Source organism: Anopheles nili, chromosome 3, assembly GCF_943737925.1.
Source record: "Anopheles nili chromosome 3, idAnoNiliSN_F5_01, whole genome shotgun sequence".
Lineage (NCBI taxonomy): Eukaryota > Metazoa > Arthropoda > Insecta > Diptera > Culicidae > Anopheles > Anopheles nili.
Window position 1 is genome coordinate 46,631,023 of NC_071292.1, and position 21,828 is coordinate 46,652,850.

The window sequence follows — 21,828 nt, forward strand, 5'->3', positions numbered from 1 at the left end:
CTGCGTGGCGCTTTCAATATAAAATTGAAAATCTTTCCCCTGCAATACGTAAACAAAGCTCGGAGATCGCGGTACGTGTCCCACTTTCGTGACCGTTCCCGGGATTGGGTAAAGATCGGTGCAGTGTTTTCGATTACGCATCTCAGCTGTTTTTAAGCATGATGATTACCTCACATGTCGCCGAAACCGGTTAGTGGAAGTTCAGGTGTACGCTTTGGCGCGTAATTTTACGTGTTATTACGAATTTTTGCGAATCCCACATTCGTAACTTTCTCTTTCGATCGTGCGTTATTTAACAGAAGCACCCCGGGAAGCGCAATATCTGCAAACGCTCGAGGAAGGTGAATCCGTTTCGGTGGACTACGGTCCGGTTGAGCTGCCCGACTGGTACGATGAGGCCAGATTCAAGAGGTAGACTTAGACGGGGTGTGGTTTTGACCGCAATTACGCATTTGGTTAACGGTTTCTTTTCGTTTCGTTCCAGAGCGCAGAAGTTCTTCAAGCGCAACTTCTATGCCATGTTTGTCGGAAAGCTGTGCGGTTTGCTGGCCATCATAACCGTGCCGTCGATTCTGCGAGTGCTAATCCATACGAATCAATCTTCCGAACCACTGACGGCGTACCGTCGTTACGTCAGCACCCTGATGCATACACTCGAATGGTACTACGAGGATTTGGTGCCCTCATCGAGGTGTGTATCTTTCGGTCTGGTATCTTTCTTCCCGTTGGGAGACATTTTATGATGATCGTTGCTACGCCGTGATCGCGTCATTTGCGTCATTACAAAATCCAGCATCTGATTGATCGGAATACATTTTCGCTTCTTTTCAAGATGCTGGAAATCGATCGCGTTCGTAAAGAAAACGCATGCCGGTGTGAGCAAACAAGCAGATCGCGTACATTCTGGAATGATCATCTCCCAGCGCGACATGGCGGTCACACAGTTTGGATTTGTTGGGTGAGTAAATTAAAATAACAAAAAAAAACTCGCACGAAAGCAAGGGCAGATGGCGGTTAAAGTAATTTAAAGCGCAAGTGCAGTGTCAAGCTTTGATTCATCTAGTGTGCAATGAAAATAATCCAAAAACAAAAAAACAGTACGTATGGATCACAAAAACAAACAGTGTAAAGTTCACAGTGTTTATCCTTTTCATCATTCTTTTTTAATGTTTTCTAAGGTTTCTGTATTATACAAAAAGTGAACAGTTGTGCAGCTTAACGATACAACATTCGCTTTATGCAGAAAGTTAATTACTAACATCATTAATCATAACCTCCAACCGGTATGTAGACGTGAACTGAACAGTGAAAAAACCGGGCACAGGTTTTCTACTGGTCACCTGAAACGGGTATTAATTACCACAGTTGAAGTAGTTATCCCGCATGACAATGTACTTGATTATCAAGTTGTGCAGTTTTAAAACTTAGAAAAGCTGGTTTGAATTTGAAACAAAAGTGTCACATGACGCATGTATCAAATTTACGCTGCGAGATGAAAGCATAACACCCGCTAGTTTTGCATTTAAAAAAAAGACCATTTGCAATCCCTGGTAATTCGACGGTGCTGTTCGTTTTTTTTTCAGGTACGTTTTTATTAACTACCGCATGCTCGGAATAAAGTTCAACACGAAGGACATGGAAGCTTTCACGCACTTTTGGCGCGTCATCGGACACATGATGGGAATCGAAGAGAGGTATGTTTGACGGTTTTGGTTAAACGCCACCATGCTTTGGAATGCCATTACACACTTTTCCCTGCGCTAGATTCAACGCGTGTACGGACAGTTGGGAAACCACGGAGCAGCGAATGTCGCTGATTGCAAGCGAAATCCTAAAACCGGCTTTGCTCAACCACTCGGCCGAGTTTGTTAAAATGGGCAAAGCGCTGATCACCGGGCTGTGGTGTTTTAATCCGTTCATCGAGTTCGACACTTTTCTGTTCTTAACCATGCGGTTGAACAAAATTCCCGGGTATCACTACTGGAAGGATGAGGCTGCCGCTAGTCTCACACCGGCTGAGAAACAGGTTCGCCCTTACGAGAGCTTTCGGCCGTATGCACGTTTCTTGCTGTATGTCGTGAGCTATATACACTCTGTTCTACTGCATATCGCCGTGTTCCGGTGGTACTTTAACATGCAAATGGTTCTCAGCAAGTTCCTGATCAGGTACTTCCCTTTCCTGGCGTTTTACGAGTTCGGGGTGAAAAATGCTTACGTGCGCATTTTAAAGTGAACAAGCAATACTCTCAACTATGATATTTTGTAATGAACGAGGCTGGGAATACTGTTACTAAAGATGTCAATCGTAAGTTAGCATTACTCGAATATGCTGAGGCGAAAAATGGGAGTGAAATGACGTGAGTAGTTACTTATGTATTGAAACCAGAAACAAATTTATCAACCATGGTACTTTATTTTTCAAGTCTACAAAATATACATCACCTAGTGATAACCCTATCAGTTTAGAAGCGTGTGCTTGATTTTTATTTCTCATTTTACTTCCTTCCCATCTATAAACTGTTCTGCTGCTTGATGGCCAAAAACAGATTAAACAAATTGTACAACGCGTAGATGTAGTCCACCTGGTTCTCGCCGGTTTGCAGCGGAATATCGAAAATGTTGCAAATGATTTTGATGTAGCTCGCCAAGCTGCAGTCGAGCTTGGCCGGTGGGAATCCAAGCGTATCGAGCATACGCTCCATTTCCTCTGGCCACTCGGACATCAGGCTGTCGATGTTGACGATCGGTTGCTTTTGCGCGTTCACGTTCTGGATCGATTGATTTGCCCGTAGCGACTGGATTTCGGTGATCCAACGATCGATATCCCGCGTGCTGCGAACGATCGCCGAAGGCGTTTCGATCGGTTTGGTGAATATTGACCGTAGTTTCATTTGTAGCAACACGCTGTCGCTCTGATCACCGCACGGTTCGTCGAGAATCTGTTCCACAAGAAGTCCCCCCCAAACAGGAGAACAGTGATTAGTCAAAGGCATGAGGATGACTCGTGTCCATGGCACAAATTTACCATCAGTCCTAGGTTCTGTATGTGACCGGTCAGCATTTTGGTCTTGTTCGCGCTCACCGGCCCAGGTGGGCAGACCTTAAGGAACGCATCGATATCACCGACGGCTGGTATGAACTCGGGAATAAAAATCTTTAGCTTGAAATCGATCGCGACACGTTGCGGTGTGTAGCGGGAGATGTACTGGAACAGTTCCTTCACCTCGCCCGGTGCGTCGATGTTCTCGTACAGCTTCGGATTGAACTCCTTTTCTTCGACCAGCTTCTTGACCGGTTCCTTCTCGTCATCCGTCATACTGCCGCTGCTGTCTGTAAGGGAATCGTTCTTACGTATCGGTTCTCGTTTCGGGTTTGATTCTGTGACATTGGAACATCCGGAACACACAGGGGGCACATGTACGAAAGGACGAGACAAAATTCAAGCAACGAAACACACCACAATAAGCATACAGCGACACCCAAACTAACCTCCTCCAGGGCGACCAGTTTTGGGCACATCCTCGAGTAAACTCAATGGATGAGTTTCATTAAAGCTTTCCTGTTTAATTTAGCAAGATTTTTAAGGTATCCTGTTATTGCGACTTGTTCAGCATACAAGATACCTTTCGTTTTTCTCGCTCATTCGGATGTGGATCATCGTCTTCGTTGTCATCATCGTCCTCTTGGTTGATGAACTGCAGCGAGCCGGAAACGTCCAAATCCGGTGGCGGACTGTCGTCAATTTCACGTCCATTTTTAATTTCATACATTTCGTCGTACATATCCATATTATTCGCTAGAACGCGTGCGAAACGTAGCTTCTTTATCTACACTATAAATGATCCACTTGACCCGTTGGTTGTTTGACAAGCGCACGTTTCCATGGCAACCAATGTTTGAACCATAATCCAAGTAGTCATCGTGATACAGTGTTTACATTTCTTGCGTCATTTGTTTTTATTAAAGTTTGAAGAAAATTACACACGTAAATACACGGGCAGTCGATAAATAAAATCACACACGGCGGCAAAGCTACCTCCCTAGCTACCATTACTTTCCCAAACAGGACACATCGCCCAGAATGCTCGCGATGAGCTGCTTATCGTTTAGCGCTGAGTTAACCTCGTCCTCATCCCACTGCAGGCAAACGCGGTGCATTCGGGGTTCCTTTTTCATTTGCACACGGACGATGCCGCGCGTTTCCACCAACGAGCAAAGATTGATGAACTCCGTCTGATCGACAGAGTGGATGTTTCGCTTGACGCAAATCGTCCTGTACACGTCGTGCAGCTTGCCCACCGTAATGTCCTTGTTTTTGCCGTGTTTCAGCATCAACATTAGCGAGCAGATGAGGATCTTCTGCTGCAGCGGGAAACCCTCGTCCAGGTCGTTACTGAGCGTTTGTGAGGCGCTGTACACTTGCTTCAACACCGTCATAACCTGCCCGATGCTAACCGTAGCTGGTGTGCTAGAGTTGGCTTTTCGTTCCTCCTTTTTCGCACCCTCAATAAGACGTCGAGCGATGAACAGTGCTCGTCTGATGTCACCCGAGGTGGAGGCCACCTTGGCAGCGAGCAAACCGAGCGCTGCTTCAGGAAAACGTGATAGAGAATCATTCGCTTCGAGGCAGGACCTTAGTATGGTGACAATCTGCTGTTTGGTGTACGGTAAGAACTGAATTAGGTGAGGCTTCAGCTCACAACGAGCCTGCAACCGGGCAAGCAGCCGGTCAGTGAGATCGAGCGCGTTGGCGATGCCAATAAGGATGAGTCGTGCCGTTGGCCTGGCGGGCCATTCAAAGATGCTGTACAGGATGGTTTGCTTACTGCTCGACAGCTGATCGATTTCGTCCAACACCAACATGACGGTTTTGTGCTTCCGTTGTAGATACGTCTCGATCGCTTCTAGGTAGAGCTTTTCGGTGTTTCCACTCACTTTCAGTTGTAGCTCTTCGGAGATCTTTTTATATATGCTGCCAACGCTTTTGATAGCAGTGCAGTTGATGTAGACGGTTTTCAGCTTCCCCGTGAAGGAATCGTGTTTTACTATACGCTGCAAGGTAGCCGTTTTGCCAGTTCCCGGCGGTCCACTGCCAATAATAAAACAAGCATGAAATACAGAATACCACTTAGTCCGGCTGTGTGTGCCGCATTTACCTGATGTACAAGCTGCCTGATCCACTGGAATCCAGAATGTTTTCCACGAATGCCACCAGTTCATCGTATTCTTTCTCTCGTTCCGGCAGTTTTCCCACCAGATCTGATGGATCCTCATTTTGAGACTCCTCATCCATATCATTTACATCACTCAAGCGGGAGCGGCCACGGCCTCGAACCGATTTCTTAGGTGAAACGGTGTACTCTTCGTCGGTCTCGTCGTCTTTGGTAGTGATCGGTGCAGTTGATCGTCGTTTTTTATCCTTTGTCTGGGTCTTTTCCGGATCATGCTCGTTCTCTTTGCCGACGATGGAGGATCGCAGGCTGAGGCGTGTACGTCGGTGCATGTCGGTTCGCTAAATTTTACTTTAATATCAAATCTTCTTGCTAACACACGAAACAAAACGTTTCACTTCCCGCCTATCTTCTAACAGCTGACAGACGCCAACGGATAAATTTGACAGTACTCCCTGTTTCAGGGTCGTTGACACGCATTCAGCTGTCAGTTTCAAAGCCCCGCTGCACGTGGCCCTTTTGAAAAAGTAGCATTTTGTTTGAAATTGAAATATTTCACTGGGTTTTAAATTTCCGTATTTTCGTGTGTCTAATACCATATTTGTAACAATATTGTACAATATTGTAATTAAAAAGTTGTAGTAAAATTGTTATCCTATGTGAATAAGTACATAAAATGTATTCGGTTGTAAACTGATTATAATCTTTTGGTATTTTATCAACTTGAATCCTTACGAGATGTGAGAAAAATTATTCATTGGAGCTATATATTTATGTATTTATACATGTGCCGTACCACTGTAGATTTAAAGTTTATAAACAACTTTAAACTTAAAAAACACGCTAGAGCAACAAAATATTCGTTTATAAAACCATCTTTCTTTTAAAATATTCAATTTGTTTATAATTTTTTTATCATGAAGCTTATTAAAAACACACATTGCATACCGTTACAAATTAGGCACATGTTTACGGACAAATTAGGACGGTATGTATTCGATCGTGTATCGGTTTATATACTCTGAAGGAAGACACGCTATAAGGATTAACTTTATGTAATGTTCGGTAACCTCACCGTCATGAAACAAATAGTTAAACTCGTTAGAATCCTTTGGGTTGGCCATATCATTAGAATGGCACCAAACCGGCTTGTCTGTAATGGCGTTAATGCGTCCGGCGAAAAGGTCGGAATGAGCGATTGTCGGACGGGCCGATTGATCGGCAGTTTTGGTATCTTCTGGAGCAGGTCAAAACTGCCAAGCATTTGTAGCGGCTGATAAACAAATAAGTATATAGCAACACTGTATAGCTGAAGGCAACTGAAAACATATCGAATAGATACTTCAATTTGAATTTCATTTCTTTCACTAAACAAAAAAAAACACACATCAAGATTTATCAGCCTTTTCAAGCTTTATTTAGAAGCCTTTTGTGGTGCGTTGCAGAAACCGAGATCTTTACAACGCAATCGGCAGCTAAGCAACCCCCTTATTTCTGTGATCTTCTCTTGTCAACCAGCACGACGGAGTTCCGATCTAAGTTCATAGTACAGGTATTTGAAGGGGAGAAATAATTGTTCAAGAATCAAGCGAACGTTTGCGCTGAGAAGAGATGAATTCAAAAAAAAAAACCTATCCGTAACAACTAACAACCCTAAAAGCTAAACCTTCAAACGTTCTTTGTAACAATGAACGTGCTTAAAACTCAATACAGTCTAAAATCAATCCTACGGGATTTCCAGAAGCCCGTTTTAGACGGTCCTTACGTTTCCATGCGTAAATGTGTTCCTTCAATTTCATTTTTAATTCGCGTTTTCGACATTCCTAGTTCCAACGTGAACATTTGTATATGTTTGTGTTTTGTGTGTTGGGTGAACGATTTTAAATATAAATTTTATTTGTTAATGCACGTGCATTCGTGCAATTGGATGAATCGTCGCATGAGCTATATTTTATGTGTCTATATATATATTATTCAACTTATGTTCGTCGTCCTCGCAAAATATGCGCCTGGTGTACAACAGACACGGGAGAAGACGCGGCTTTTTCGATGTTAAAAGCCAACCCTAGACATGCCTTTCAGGCGCTAGAATAATGTCCGAGACAAAATTGCAACACTGCAAACGACGGTGCTGGAACGTTGATTATGGATGAGTTTGAAGAGGACAATATGAAGCGAGTCTGTGTCTCGCCCGAACAAGCTAGCTTCCTCGTTCGCATGGGATTTCTTCGTTTATTTCTGGCTAGTCTAACGATCTACCGCTCCTTGCTACTGCTACCCGCCATTGCTATTCTGCAGTGGCCTGCTTCAAACTATCAACTACTTCTCTGAGTTCTAATTGTTTAAACGTAAAGCATGGTGCTTCGATTAGTAAACTTGTTGGGATGTTAGCTATCCTATTGGCTTATCGTTTTCGCTTCGAGCGTTTCTGTTATGTACAGCCGTAACGCTGTCATCCAAGACTGGTGTGCTCCTTGTCGGTGAATTCGAGCTGGGCGAGCGTTTTGACTACCTCACCACGCTGAGCTGGCGACAGCGCCTGGCAGAGGCCAACCACTGCATCAAGTGCGGCCTCCGGGCAGTCCTAGCGGAAACAACATACCAAAAATCAGTTTAGAACTGGGATTGGCTTTTGTTTTTTGAAGTAAACACACTTACATTTAATGACTGCTGAATCTTTGAGATTATTGCGTCCTTCTTAACGGCGTAGATATTGCGGGAGACGGTCGAATCGATGCGCTTCTGATTTTCTAACCATTCCACAGCGGACTCGTTTGTTTCCCAAAGGTATGCCTGATGAAAAGCGACAAATTATTAGTACCGATCAGTAACGAGCCAAACGATCCTCTCCCTACAGCGATCACGTACCTCCGTGGCACCCTTATCTTCGACGAACCATCTGCGCAGCATGGATCTTGCCTGACCCACCGACAGACCCTCCTGGGCCTCGAGAATCTGCTTGATGAAGTGCTCCTCCAGCAATAACCGCCGCAAACGCCAGTAAATCCAACCGCGCGAGTTGCGCCACGACACGATCTCGCTAATGCAACCCTTCTCCAGCATGCGCTCGGGGGTGTCGTGCAAATCGGCAAAATGTACCGCCACCGGGTGATAGTTTTGTAGCAGCGCATTCGTTCGGGCTTTAATTTTGTTTTCCAGCTCTGCAACGAGCTCCTTGTTTTCGCCCGCAGCGGCCAGCTCATTCTTCAGCTAAAAGTAGAGATCGTACGGGTGATTATTTACGACGACCTGCTGGATTGCTGCTCGCGACGGGTTGACGGTACACTTACGTTCAAGACCGTCGGGTCTAGACGGTGAACAGTTTTGATAATATCCTTCTCCTTGTATTTCACTTCCACTATTCCTTCCGGCTCAAGGACGCCAGCGCGTGACTCGGGATCAGCGTACGTTTCCATGTATCGCGGGTTGATGGTAGGATCCAGGACGGCCCAAGCACCTCCACGAAGTTCCGCATTAGGTGGAAGGTAGACGATGACCGGTTGCGTATACTCTCGCAAGCCATCGACGATGTAAGCGCCGAACTTTACAATTTGTTCGTACATGTCTGCGAGGGAAAATTGAAATTAACACGCTAGAAACCTCTACTCGCTGCATTCTCGCGAACAGAACACGTGCAAGATATTGTTACCTTTCTGTCCACCCGAGAACCCACGCCAGTTGGCAAGAATGATCAGCGGTAGCTCTTCCCTGCCAAAGTCCTTGATAGCTTGTGCCGTCTTGAAGGACGAATCCGGGAACCAAACCTGGCCGGCTTGTTGGAATGTCTTCGCCTCCGAGTCGAGGTTGGCCGGATCGGCCGGTATGGTTACCTCGACCGTACGCGTTTCAACCGCAATCACACCAACCGGAATACCGCCCAACTTGGCGCGACCGGTTACGACCGTCTGTGCCCATGGTTGCATGATCTCCTCAAACGTACCCCGATCGAAGAATCCCGTTTCCCAGTCGGACTGATTGGAGGGATTAAACCGACCGGCCAGCATCCAGCGCGGATCGTACGGTGCTTTGGTTGGCGTAAAATCGATCATCCGATCGATGGGATCGCTTGGCGACACGATCGGTAGAATGCCACCGCGTGCGTTCGGAATGTACGACAGCCAGTGTAGGATCGTGTACACACCGTCCAGATCCAAAGCCTCGGTTTTGTGCGTGACACCGTTGTTGTACATGATCTGGATACCACCGAGCTGATTGTTCGAGGCGTACACCTTGCGCCCGAGCAGCTTGTTCAGCGCCGCAAAACCGGTCAGGATGATGTGCGAATTGTCGATTTGGATCACGCGCTGACCGAGTCGTACCAGGTACGAACCGATGCCAATCGTGCGGCACGTGACCATCGAGATTGTGACGACGTCCTCGTACGCGCGTGATGTTTCTCCCGCGATCATACCGGCATAGCGGAGATTCTCCACACCCAGCCCGTCCGTTTCACCGATGATGTCGGTGATCTTGTACCGGGGTTCACCTTCGTCCTCGATCAGTATCGCACGAACGGAGTTGCTGTTCGCGATCTTGCTGTAATCGTCCGTCGTGAGGTACAGATATTTGAAGCCCTTCTCTGGCTCTTCGGGATCTTCCCAGGCAACCTTGAACAGTGACTTCACTTCCTCCGCTAGCCCGATGCGAGCACCACTGTTGACGGAAATGTAGATCCGGGGACATTTGCGCTGGCGCGACAATTCGGACGCCTTGCAGAAGAGTAGATCTTCCTGCGGGCCGAACGAACCGATCAAGTACGTAAGATCGTTTGCAATGACTACGATCTCGCGCCCACTTGGGAACTCCGGCGTGGCGAGCACGATGCGCCACGCAACCATGCCAACGTTGTTCTCGCCCGGCAATCGCTGGAGCTCTTCGAGGTTGTCCCCGTTCAGCACGAGCTCGTTACACTCCAGCAGGATTTTCTCTGGGATGCGAATGTCCTCGGTGGGGCGCGCTTTGGAAAACTCCTTCCACAACCGCTCCGTCATCTGACGGAACATGTCCGGGATGTCGTACACGTACGTCGTGCCGTTTGACTGCGCCTGGAAGCGCTTTTGCTGCAGGAAATCTTTGGTCATGTACGGCGACGAGATGGGGAGTCCGTGCAGTGGTCCCTGCCGGTTGCCGTATGCTTGAAATTTGATCACATGCGTTTCAGGATCGGTCACCTCGGTGTACATGGCGATGTCGAGGAAGTAACCCGAATCATTCGCAATGCACAAGCGTACCGAGGTAGTTGGAGATTGGGGTGTCTGGCGGATGACCATCTTCAGTTCGGCTTGCAACACGCGCAGCTTCCAGAGCCGTGGCCCGTAACGCATCACCATCTTGGTGACGGATTCTTCGATCTTCGCCGGGTCCATGATGACCGTCGGCACGAAATTGAGGAAAATATGGTTGCAATCCGTACGCTTGGCTTGCGGGTGCGAAAATGCCACCTCAAGCTCGTCCATCGCTTCCAGCAGCACACGTTCGCCTTCGTTCTGCAGGTACTCGAAGGAAGCCTCCTTCGTGATCAGATCGGAATGGCGAATGATCGAGCGAATGAAGAAGCGGAAATCCGTGACTTCCTGACCCTTGGGCACCTTGGCCCGTCCGAGGTAGAGGTGCATCTTTTGGTTGGCCGTTGGCAACGCCTCGAGGTCGTACGTTTTCATACGGTTCAGCTCCAGCTGGAAGGCACAGGCCGGTTCCAAATGCCGGTAGATGCGATCTTCTTCAAATTGATCACGCGCACGGTATGTGAAAAACTTCGGGAATTGACGCCTGGGGATGAAGAAATAGGGACGCATTATTATGCATTATTTGTTTGCACATTTGATGAAACAAATTGAGCTGCAGTACATACTTTTTCAATGCCGCAAACGTAATTCGTCTGACACGCCGACTAAGCAGCTCTTCACGATGTTGGTTACAGAACGATCCAAACACGTGCTCCATCTGATGATCATCCATGTCGCCCATATCTCGCACAGCAATGCTTAAAATATGAATAGCTTCTGACGGTCGAGCTGTAAAACAAGTCATAATCATTGCATTACTTTCAGTCCTTTCATCTTCATAAAATATACGATACTTACGAGCTGCGGCTTCAGTTTCCACTACACGGTTCACCTGCTCCGATATTGAAACATTGATCGACGTGCTCATCCTGCGATCGGAATCGGTTCCGTCCACCGCTTCCAGCACCTTCGGGTTAACAAACACAGGAGACGCGTAGTCCTCGAGAAGGTCCAAAATTTCATCCGAATATTGATTGAAGTGCTCGAACGAATCGAACGCAGCCATACAACCGGTACGCATGAACGAGTCCGGTATCGCATCAGGATCATTACCTTCCGAGCTGGAGGATGTGTCGATTAACAAGAAACAAACATGTAGTTAGCATAATGACATATCATTGGACAGGCCTTCAAAAAGGCCACGCCAATACTCACTTGTATCGGTTCGGGTGCGCTGTAGGCAACAAAAACTGGAAGTGTACTATTGGCACTTCTCCGGACAACTCCAGATGCTGCAAGCAGGTGAGTTCGTACGAAGTATATGCTCGGCGCACGTAAACCTCCAATGCCGCATTACAAACGGCACGGTTCGAGTGGTAGAAGAAATCATGCAGCAGATCGAAGATGGACGTCTCAGATTGGATCAACCGCTGCAGGTTCTCCGGGTGGAAATCATGTCCGTACATATCAACCGCGGACAGGAAGATGGATTCCATCTGATTGTGTCGCAGCTCGTACGCGGGTTGATGGGCCGCAATCAACACCTGGCGTGCGCGCAAAGCCACACGAGAATGTTCCGCCCTGTTCAAAGACGTAAGCTCACTAAGCGTGGCAGCCAACTCATCCGTCAGACCCGGTTCGTTCGCCCACAGATGATCGATCAGCAGCGTCACGAGCAGGTTCTTCTTGGCGACTTGGCTGTGCGAAAAGATCGTCCCAACTACCACGTCCATGTCGTCCTTGTGCTTTTCACGGATTGCCGCCACGCACTTATCGTAGTGACCGTGCTGGAACTGCGATTCGACGGCGTAGTACTGCTTAAGCAGCTCGTGTACTGCCGCCTTCATGCGACCACGAATGCCATTGCGGTACCGCTGTACCAGCTGCACGATTCCTTGCGTTGTTAGGAAAAACACATCCCGATCGGCACGCTTCTGCAGCGTGGCCGCATGGCTATCGATTACGCTCGCGATCATCTGCGAGGGAAATTGCGCCAACACGCTGGTGATATTGCGCTCGTACAGCTGCATCATCTTGCGGATCTTCTTCTCAACGGACAACGGAATGCGACCCGAGATGGAAGCGATCACCTCTTGCAGCTCCAGCAGCGGCAGTGACGGATCGCGTAAGCTTTGCATGAACTTTTCGATGATCTCTCGAAGCCGGGGTGGGTTGTATGGATCCGGCAGGCAGTACCCGGCCAGAGTGTTCTCGAGGATCGTCTTATAGCTCGAATGCACACGGTTGAGCTTCTCCGGTATTTGTACGTTCTCGATCGTTGGCCACGGGTTTTTGTAGGGTTGTGCTTTCGTCACCAGGGACGGATCATCCAGCTCGAGGTGACCGATCAACGTACCAGCGTCCAGTACAGCGCCGGGCCGTCGTACGAATGTCACCGTACCGGCTTCGTTCGCCTTCAGCGTCATAACCATCTTCATCACCTCGATTTCGGCGTAACTCTGGCCCTTTGATACATGAGCTCCATCCTCCACGAGCAGGCTGATCACCTTACCGGCCGATGGAGATCGCAACAGTGACGGATCGTTCTCCTTATCAAACACGCACGTCTGATTACCGATCACGATTCGGTACCGATCGACTTCCTCCTTCATATAGGTCGTATAGCTCGAGCCTTCGAGGGAGAGCAACATGCCACCATCGGATAACCGGTGAACTTCAACCTCCTTGAAGGAACCGTTCATAACGAGGAAGTACGTGTTCGGACCGCTCTTGGCAGCCTGCACCTTATACCGTACGCCCTCCGCAATGAGCTCAACATCGACGACGTTCGTGAGCGTGTTTGCGGCCTGAATTTGTCCCTTCTCCATAGAGCTCTTGAAGCTGCCGAATGCGTCCGTCACCTTGCGGTCAGCGATGTGCAGCGATCCGCACACCACACCCAGAATGATGTCCGGTTTGTCCGATTGCACCCGTTCGGCGATGAGCGCATCCAACCACGCCGTATCGATCGTGTTGTCGAGGAAACTGTTCGTCTCCAGCAGCGTGATGAGGTACTCCACGGTCGTACGGAAGTCACCCCGAATCGAGAGTTCCTTCAGCGCAATGACGAGGTTTTCGCGGGCTTGCTGGCGATTTTCACCCCACGAGAAACAGTGCCCGAATTGTGAGTCGGCAAACTCGTGCAGTCCACCGGAAGCTGCCACACTGAAGTACCCCCAGACGTTCTTGCTCGAGCGGAAGTTTAGCTCCTGCACCGTACCCGAGCTGGGTTTGAAACCTTCGTCCGGGTTTTCTGACGTGATACGCGCCGCAATAACGTGTCCCCAGGGGCGCGGCTTTTGCGTTGGGTTGTCGAAATCGATCACCGTGCTACCCCACGGGTTCTCGCCGTACAGCAACCGGATGTCCTTGATGCGGTACAACGGTATACCCATACCGATCTGCAGCTGGCAAGCGGGAAGATTCACATCGGCCACCATCTCCGTACACGGGTGCTCCACCTGCAACCGGGGATTCAGCTCAAGGAAGAAGTACTTTCCTTCCGAATCGTACAGGTACTCGACCGTTCCGGCACTGACGTAACCGACCATTTTAGCCAACCGCACCGCAGCCTTCTCCATATCCTCAAACACCGCCGGATCAGCGATGACGGCGGGTGCTTCCTCAATGATCTTCTGATGCCGACGCTGGATCGAGCAATCACGCCCAAACAAACTGATCGCATTGCCGTACTGATCAGCTAGCAGTTGGACTTCCAGATGACGAGCGCCACGTGCCAGCTTCATCACGAAAACGGGCGATCCGGGCACTTCCGCCTGCACCTGCCGGAAGAGGGCCGGAAATTCATCCGGACTATCGACTCGCCGGATGCCCTTACCACCGCCACCCTCGGACGCTTTGATCATCACCGGAAACCCGATCTTGCCAGCTACAGTCAATCCTTGCTCGGATGTGGTCACGCAGCCACGCGCAAACAGTTCGCTTGAAATCTTTATCTTCTTCCCGCTGTACTGAGCTTTCAGTTCCGAACCGGACCACGGTAGGGTTGGAATTTCGGCCGTTTGTGCCACGATCGAGGACGCTACTTTATCACCGAGTGCCCACATAGCGCGCTCGGGAGGACCCAGGAACACCAGACCCTTCCGGTGGAGTAGATCCGGTAGTTTGGGATTTTCCGACGCATGTCCCCAACCGGCCCACACCGCTTGCACCTGTGTGCGTAGCGCAATGTCCACGATCAGCTCCACATTGGCGTAGTTGTTGTTGTTTGATCCGCCCGGCACGGGCACGTAGTGATCCGCCATCTTGATGTACTCGGCGTTCGCCTTCAGATCTTCCGGTGTGACCATTACCACGAAACGTACGGCACGCTCGTTCTTGAACATTTCGTACGACCAGCGGCGAATCGATCGCATGCATTTGACCGCCGCAATGCCATTGTTTGCAATCAGAACCTGCAAGCAGAGAGCAAATGAACGTTTTTGAGATCTTTCGCTAGTTGCGTACATTACGGAGCAAAGGATTTGCTAGCCCACGGGTGGAAAACAGGTTATTGTGTAATGATTCCTCATCACAATCGACACACAATCGATTTCAAACCACCGAGCAAATAGCGTCAGCATGACAGTGCGGTTTGCACGGAGCAAGACGAGAAACTATCGTGCAAATAGAGCTTCACATGCGAATTGTACACAGGTGGCTTTTTTTCTCATCCACAGCCAGATACCTGATCATGAAGGCATACAGACAGAATAGAACTGCAAGTCCGGGAGCTCGAATGTCAGCTTGGAATTATTTTCGCAGGTTTTAAGTGAAAAAAACAGTTGCCCAAAAAAATCCATTCCTTCATGTGATCGACACGCTTGAAGATATGCCACGATCGCACGATCGCGCGACCTTTACGATGACATTCGGATCGTGTAGATTGGGGAAGGTTCGTCGTTTGATTGAATGAAAAGTCACCGGTCACCGGATGGGGAAACACCACCCAAAAAAAAAAAACACACATTCGTACGAACAATTTCCGCGACTTCCGGATGGGAATTTTTAATCAGCAAAAAATGGAAGAAAAAAAATCACTAAACAGTGAGCAATTGAAGTAATTGGTCATATCGGTACCGGATAAGCGCCTGATAGAGCATTACGAGCTGGTAAGTAGTAGCAATTACATTCGTCATTGAGCATTATCCTCACTCCCAACGGCCATTCTCGTGCTTGTCCGTCACGCACACGTCATAAAGTGTTCCGACAATTGGTCGGCAGAATCGCAAACGTTGTGGAAAAGCGAAACGGCCCGCCTGCGACCTTCACACGCCGATCTTACCTTGTTAATCACCCGCGTACCGTTGAATTTTTTAACGAACTCCTCCGTCGTCGAGAGGACAAAGTCGCGTTCCTGGCCTCGCTGCAGTCCCAGTCCCGTGCCGTGGGACATACTGGGCCTAAAAAAAAAAGGGAGCACAAAAAAAATGCAAATATTAAACTAAACGTCTCAAACATTTGAACGCGGAGTGTGTGTGGGGAGGTGCGCCATCATCAAAAAGACCGCCATCTCATGGTCTGGCACGCCAGCACTAACCACATCCATGCTGGTTCGGTTTGGGTCTCCGAGGTGTACCGGGAGTCACCGATCGGTTCCGTTGATCCGGACGGACCATGGTGGTGGTGGATTGGAGGATTTGGCGGTTCACTTAACCGACCGCGACAGAGCAGCGTGTCCAGCACGGTTAGCACTTTGTTGCCTGCCTTCGAGTGTTTGTCTTTCATCGAATTTCCGTGCTGTTATTCCGTCGCGAGGAAAACCCAACTCCCGGACTGCTCGCAAACCAAAAAATGCGATCGCGCGTTAATTAAAGAAGCAAAAGCCTAACAACCGATGGTCACTGGGGGTGGGTTGTGACATCTCACGAGAAAGAAGGGGACGACCTAGCTATCAGATAACACCGGACCGAACCGAAACGACCCGCACGAGGACCTTCCGAATACTGGCGTGCGTTGCAAAATCGGCCACTCTGCGGACCGACCGATCGTTTGTTTGCTGGCTGGTTGGTTGGTTTTCACTTTCGACTTCATACGGCACACGAACGAGACACGTTTCAACAATAGAGCCTGGCGCGGGGTGAGGCAGCAAAGGGGGGGGGCCTCCCTTGGAGAGGGAGACGCGAACATCTTTGGAAGGGGCGGCATCGCGAACGTAACCGAGAGACCAAAAATGGGGCTCTGTTACGCTAACCCACTGGTTGCACAAAAATCTTCAAAATGGATGAAACGTTCCGAAAATGTATCACGTATGTGAAAGGGAAGGGGGGCATGGGGGGGGGGACGAAGAAGGATGGGTTATGGTCGGAATTCCACCTGTACTGTGTGTGCGTGTGTGCGTGTGTGTCGCGGCAGATTGGGCTGAAGGTCTCGAAACAATCGACACAGCTGACGGATCGAAGTACAATTTTCGTGAAAAGCGAAAACAGTCACGCAATATGCTTGCACAGATTTTAGACCTCACACACACACGCACGTACGTGAGAGATTGGGAGATATACAGAACCCCCTCCTCCGGTAAAGCTGAGGAAAAACTGTACTACTCGAATGGGAAGGCTGACGGAGAAAGGATAACGATTTATCACTTCAAAAAAAATGCACGATTAAATTACGGAAAATTCCCGAATGATGAGAACATACACCTACACCTTGCCCAGTGTTTAGCGCCTGGAACAATAAATCGTCACTCCGTTTCCTTCGACTTTTTAATAGGTTGATATGCTTCTACACCCTTTCAAGGAGAATATAATCAGTGTTTAATCATATGTTTTATGGTTAAGTCACTCTTTCAACAACACGCTTGACAGGCAAAAAAGGGCAAATAAACAAAGATCGAAGTTAGCCGTGACTAGTGGTTTTTTTTTCAAAGCCTACTTCAATTATTTGGCAATTATTCTGAAACTCATGATGTATAATTTTTGAATTTCAAACTATTTTAGCAACATTCCAATTTTCTCGTGAAACAAAAACTTTTCTTCCATATAGGCACATTTTCCCGATCATCACCACCACCACGCGGATCGAAAAGCGTATACTAACTTCAAACCCCCGGACGCGGACAGATGCAGGTGGTTGGCAAGCGGCACCTTAAGCCCATCGCCACCGCCAATAACGGGTTGCGGTTCGGTGGCATTATCCTCGCTGAAACTGCTGCTAGCACTGGTGCTGCCGCTCGGCACGGCCGTCTCCAGGTTGATCACCGGTGGTGGCTGTTGTGTGGCCATCTTATCATTATCCTCGGTCGCGTTCCACGTGCCCTCCTCACCGGATTCAGCAAGCACGAATCGCTTGCTCGCTCTTCTCTTCAACATTATATCCCGCGCGAAGGCGAGCACTAGAACCACGGCCAAGCTTAATACTAGCACCGTGCGCTGCCACTGCTGCCCCAAATTGGCCACCGATAGCACCACCACCACCACCACCAGCTGCGTCAATGCACCCCCTATTATCGGTGGGGTGGTTTTTCACGAAACTATTACACCGACCGAGGGGTAGGACCGATTGCCACCGACCGAGCTGCAGCGAAAGCTCTACCGGGGGCAGGCACGATAATTCAATCACAACCGAAATCGATACTTCCAAGTACTTTCACTGCATTCGCTATCGCTCTGTCACTGATGCGGGTGGTTTACACTGGGACACATGAAGAGGGAGGGGGAAAAACACACCTTGATAAATCCAACATTTGCCGAGTTGCCCTCCGGGGGGGTTGAGTGTTGCCGTGTGTGTTGTCTTGCGACATTGGGTTGACGGCAAAAGAAGGAACAAAAAGTATACTAGGCTTGCATATCGATTGCAACCTGTCAAAGCCAGCTGACGCGAATTCCTGCCTAGGCCTCATACGGTGAGGAAAAAATTATCTAGGGTGGGTTTTTCCATTTCCAAGCAGAGTAGGAAACACATCCGCTTTTATACACCTTGCAGATCATATTTAAAGTGGAGATCACACACTTGCGAACGATTATTGAAGAGAAAAACTACGCCTTCCTGGTGATGGTGGAGGAAAATTATTTCCTCCCCAAAAAAAAAAGAAAAGAAAAACACACACAGAGAAAGCGGAACCACGGTTGAGCACCCGGCTAAGATGTCGCTACGTGAAAGCTCATCAGTCCCCGGACTGGGTAGCTCGGTTGTCGGGGTTTTAAGCTTCAAAACCACAGTGTGCCATGAGCGCATGATGCAAACATGAACAACAACAAAAAAAAATAAAAATAAAACCGGTCGTCCGCCACCGCGAGGTATGCAGCCTTGCATAATTATGGTCAGCCTGGCTTCAACATCGACAGGTTGACCGTGGTGGATGATTTCCATCACCCAAAAGCGAGAAACCCTTACTATCGCTCGCATTCTGAGTTAATGCACCTGCTGGAGTGTTCCCGAGCCTCTACCGATCGGTTTCGCATTATTTGAGGAGCTTATTAGCTCTGTCTCGCTATCGAAGATCGTATGCCAAAAAAATATCGCAAGGTCTCACTTCATAACCGGTTTTGCTTTTTCGTACTCCGATGCTCTTTTTCGGGGGCAAAAAAAGCATAAAACAATTCCCAAAAAAAAAAAGAGTCCACGTTGGACTGCCGCCGTAGGTCCGCAAGACGGAAAACGCGCTGGGAACAAAACAAAAGAAAACAACGAAACAACAACCGAACTTTCTCTTAAAGTTCCACAACCGCGGCTTGCGATGGAATACCGTTGTAGCTCCTCAAGCGCCGTTACAACGTGCCCATAAGCCGAATTCCAGCAGCCCACGAATTAGACCAAATCCGGTAAACCGATCACTACTGGGTTGTGATCGATTAGGAAGCACTTTCACCCAACCCCATCTCGAGTCTTTAGATGATCTTGGGATCACAGTTTTCCAGCAGCATTTTAAGACAACAAGCTTAACGTACGGCAACTCTGGCAGTTGGATTTACCACACGCACTGGGAACACGTGTTTGATGGAAAAAGACGCACTACGCAACCCGGAAAAGCCCGGAAAATGAGGGCCACCCGCTTCTTGCACCTGCACGAAACGCAACACCAGCACAAATGGCCACACACAAAAAAAAGAACGCAAACAACGATGTCCGTGTTCAGCTGCGTTTATCTGGGTGCGCGCGCGCGTTTTCGCACCAGCCGGGATCCGGCACTACCGAGATTGGCCACGTTTCACGTCGGACTGACCGTTTGGGGCTCGATCCCAACCAACCAAACGGCTAGGTGGCTGGTTCACAAACTTTCGAGGCCAGCATGGGACGGGAGAGAGATCGTAAGTCAGCGAGAGAACAACACAACGGCGCAAACTGAAAACAATCGTGGAGCCGCGAATTTATCCACGCGGCTCGAGCGATCGTACGATCGAGGGTGAGTTTCATTAATGGAGGGGATGAGTCGCTACTGGCGATTGGGGGATGGATGCTTCGAGAGCAACGAAACAAAAAGCTCTCTTGCCCAAAATAAATAACTATATCCACACTCAACAAGAGAAGAGCTAAAACTTGAACAATTCACGAGCAAAACGCAACTCTGATAGGTCTCTACGCTGGAAAATGGAAGGTGTAACGCATGAGCGGCAGGTGCGCGTGTGTTGTGATCTCTCAATGGTGAGCGAATATTGTTGCTGGTGCTGGTGGGTAAAAAAAATGCACGTGCATTCGATGCATCTCAGGTGGAACCGTAAGCAAACGCACTTCAGAGCGACCATCAACTTGATGCAACCTTCACTTGAGCCTGCTCGAGAGAAGAAGTGAGAGAGTGTGAGAGAGAGAGAGAGCGAGGCAATGAGAGACGATTTCCAAACCATGTCGTGGCTTTTCCAACGCTCAGCGCAACTCGTTTATCGAAAATGCATCGTTCGATCGTGAGTTATCACTGGCATGCAATGCTGGGATTCGATAGAACGGAGAAGGTCATCCGCGATACGCATAAATGTGTGCATAAAATGGAAATCTTTTGATGACCTAGTAGCTACACTATTTCATTGCTTTAGAAATAAGTAGCTTGATGAATATTTTAAAGCTTTTAAACTTATATCTTGATATAATCAAACCTTACTATATGGTTATACAATGCAATGTTACATTTGAAATAATAAAAAATAACAATCATACTGAATGACATTTAAAATTCGAAACGATTTTGTGAACATTTCTTATAACCCCGCAAAAACAAGTGATCATCGATCTTTACAAAAAGATCTCATCGTATAGATCACTATTAGTAGTGAGAAAAAGAATCGCTATAGAATGCGAGAGCGGAACAAAAACAAATCCTCCAAACGGAGTCAATTCTAACTTCAAGCACGTCCACGAAGGCAAAAAAAAACAGATGACGATTGTTTGTAAAACAAATTGTTCTTCTTCCCTACTACCCTAAAGTGCTACTTGCGTCATTTTACCGCAGTTTGCCCTCCGGACAGCACTCTCAGCTGGCTTCTCCAGCGTCGGCAGACCGTCAACAGACACTTCGCCCTCGTCAGCGTACTTAAATAGAGTCACTCTAAAGCAGTACGCAGGCAAAAAAAGCGAAACACGCACCTTCACGGTTTTTTTGTTGCAGTCCTCTCGCGAAAACCAATTACCCAAATATTGCGGACGTCCCGGAGAGTTGACTGACGAACGAAGCGAATCTAAGGGGCTTGTAAGATCCGACAGAACGACGACGACGACGAGATTCGACGGTAAATTACGCAAGTGAACAGTCTCTCTTTTGGCGGAGAAGTGCTTTTCCGTGGCACACGTGAAACGCTACGTCATGCTTCATCCCAACGTAGCCCTGAAGATCTTAGAGCTTACCTCAAACGGCGCCTCTTTTCGGTCAAACTCATGTCGAACGACGAGTTGTTCCGTAGCCCACCGCCATTTTCCATCGTTTGCGGGAAAGCATCGTTCGCTTCCAGCTCATCGTCCAGCTGGCTGTCTCCTTCACCGACGATGAAGCTGGCACGCTCCTGGCCACCGGTGGACCCATTCTCTTCACCCACCGTTGCCGGCGCCTGATCGGTGGCTTCGTTTTCCATGCCTATATGATTGTCGTTCGTGTCGGTGTGCTTTTCCTGTTGCCCGTTTACGAAACAGGACCTGTACTGTGGACGCTTCGTACGCCTTTGTGGTTGCTTTTGCAGGGGTTGCGAGGACTCGAAAACGAAGTTTGCATTGGAGACGGACACCTGTTTGAGCTGTTGCGTGACCTGTTCCGTTGCCGCGTCTAAGGACACAGCGGACGGCTCTTCGGTGGTGGCGTTTCCGTTCGTCAGCACCGCGGCACCTTTGGGTGGTTCCGGGTCACAGCCGTCGGCAGGATTTGTATCACCTAAAATGAAACGTTTCGAAACACAGAAACACCCATGTTACAATCGTGTTTAAAAATGCCACTGTGCGGTAGTAAACTGAGCAAGTGTAGTAATGAGAATCGTTGTTAAATTATACCATGTAAGGGAGATTGAAAACACAAC

General features: G+C 48.5%; 4 protein-coding genes across 4 annotated transcripts; 1 reads left to right on the plus strand and 3 right to left on the minus strand.

Annotated features, from left to right (window-relative positions):
• The first annotated feature begins 161 nt into the window (after positions 1 to 161).
• Positions 162 to 2,416, plus strand: LOC128724450 (rubber oxygenase-like). The gene is made up of 6 exons (XM_053818175.1): positions 162 to 189; positions 300 to 411; positions 485 to 691; positions 833 to 958; positions 1,584 to 1,694; positions 1,765 to 2,416. Exons 1-6 carry the CDS (start codon positions 162 to 164, stop codon positions 2,231 to 2,233), a joined length of 1,053 nt encoding a protein of 350 aa, XP_053674150.1. The 3' UTR covers positions 2,234 to 2,416.
• Positions 2,417 to 2,510: 94 nt separating this feature from the next.
• On the minus strand, positions 2,511 to 3,788 carry LOC128726634 (intraflagellar transport protein 46 homolog). The gene is made up of 4 exons (XM_053820450.1): positions 3,624 to 3,788; positions 3,490 to 3,559; positions 3,026 to 3,378; positions 2,511 to 2,939 (listed from the first exon to the last, which is right to left on the minus strand). Exons 1-4 carry the CDS (start codon positions 3,786 to 3,788, stop codon positions 2,511 to 2,513), a joined length of 1,017 nt encoding a protein of 338 aa, XP_053676425.1.
• A 262-nt stretch (positions 3,789 to 4,050) lies between these two features.
• On the minus strand, positions 4,051 to 5,503 carry LOC128726565 (cell division control protein 6 homolog). Its single transcript, XM_053820380.1, has 2 exons — positions 5,157 to 5,503; positions 4,051 to 5,089 (listed from the first exon to the last, which is right to left on the minus strand). Exons 1-2 carry the CDS (start codon positions 5,501 to 5,503, stop codon positions 4,051 to 4,053), a joined length of 1,386 nt encoding a protein of 461 aa, XP_053676355.1.
• Positions 5,504 to 6,571: 1,068 nt separating this feature from the next.
• LOC128727398 (acetyl-CoA carboxylase) lies at positions 6,572 to 21,235 on the minus strand. The gene is made up of 10 exons (XM_053821307.1): positions 21,170 to 21,235; positions 15,681 to 15,798; positions 11,612 to 14,811; positions 11,246 to 11,517; positions 11,023 to 11,170; positions 8,821 to 10,940; positions 8,462 to 8,736; positions 8,040 to 8,381; positions 7,830 to 7,964; positions 6,572 to 7,755 (listed from the first exon to the last, which is right to left on the minus strand). Exons 1-10 carry the CDS (start codon positions 21,199 to 21,201, stop codon positions 7,624 to 7,626), a joined length of 6,774 nt encoding a protein of 2,257 aa, XP_053677282.1. The 5' UTR covers positions 21,202 to 21,235; the 3' UTR covers positions 6,572 to 7,623.
• Positions 21,236 to 21,828: the final 593 nt, after the last annotated feature.

Excerpts from the sequence above, each read along its gene's own strand:
- LOC128726565 (XM_053820380.1), bottom strand. The coding sequence starts at position 5,503 with ATGCACCGACGTACACGCCTCAGCCTGCGATCCTCCATCGTCGGCAAA. Across the intron at positions 5,090-5,156 it reads TCAGGCAGCTTGTACATCAG|TGGACCGCCGGGAACTGGCA; the intron begins GTAAATGCGGCA and ends TATTATTGGCAG.
- LOC128724450 (XM_053818175.1), top strand. The coding sequence starts at position 162 with ATGATTACCTCACATGTCGCCGAAACCG. Across the intron at positions 190-299 it reads CTCACATGTCGCCGAAACCG|AAGCACCCCGGGAAGCGCAA; the intron begins GTTAGTGGAAGT and ends GTTATTTAACAG. Across the intron at positions 692-832 it reads GATTTGGTGCCCTCATCGAG|ATGCTGGAAATCGATCGCGT; the intron begins GTGTGTATCTTT and ends CTTCTTTTCAAG.
- LOC128727398 (XM_053821307.1), bottom strand. The coding sequence starts at position 21,201 with ATGAGTTTGACCGAAAAGAGGCGCCGTTTGAG. Across the intron at positions 14,812-15,680 it reads GTACGCGGGTGATTAACAAG|GTTCTGATTGCAAACAATGG; the intron begins GTAAGATCGGCG and ends CTCTGCTTGCAG. Across the intron at positions 7,756-7,829 it reads AGATTCAGCAGTCATTAAAT|GACTGCCCGGAGGCCGCACT; the intron begins GTAAGTGTGTTT and ends TGTTTCCGCTAG.
- LOC128726634 (XM_053820450.1), bottom strand. The coding sequence starts at position 3,788 with ATGGATATGTACGACGAAATGTATGAAATTAAAAATGGACGTGAAATT. Across the intron at positions 3,560-3,623 it reads ATGAGCGAGAAAAACGAAAG|GAAAGCTTTAATGAAACTCA; the intron begins GTATCTTGTATG and ends TAAATTAAACAG. Across the intron at positions 3,379-3,489 it reads AACTGGTCGCCCTGGAGGAG|AATCAAACCCGAAACGAGAA; the intron begins GTTAGTTTGGGT and ends CCAATGTCACAG.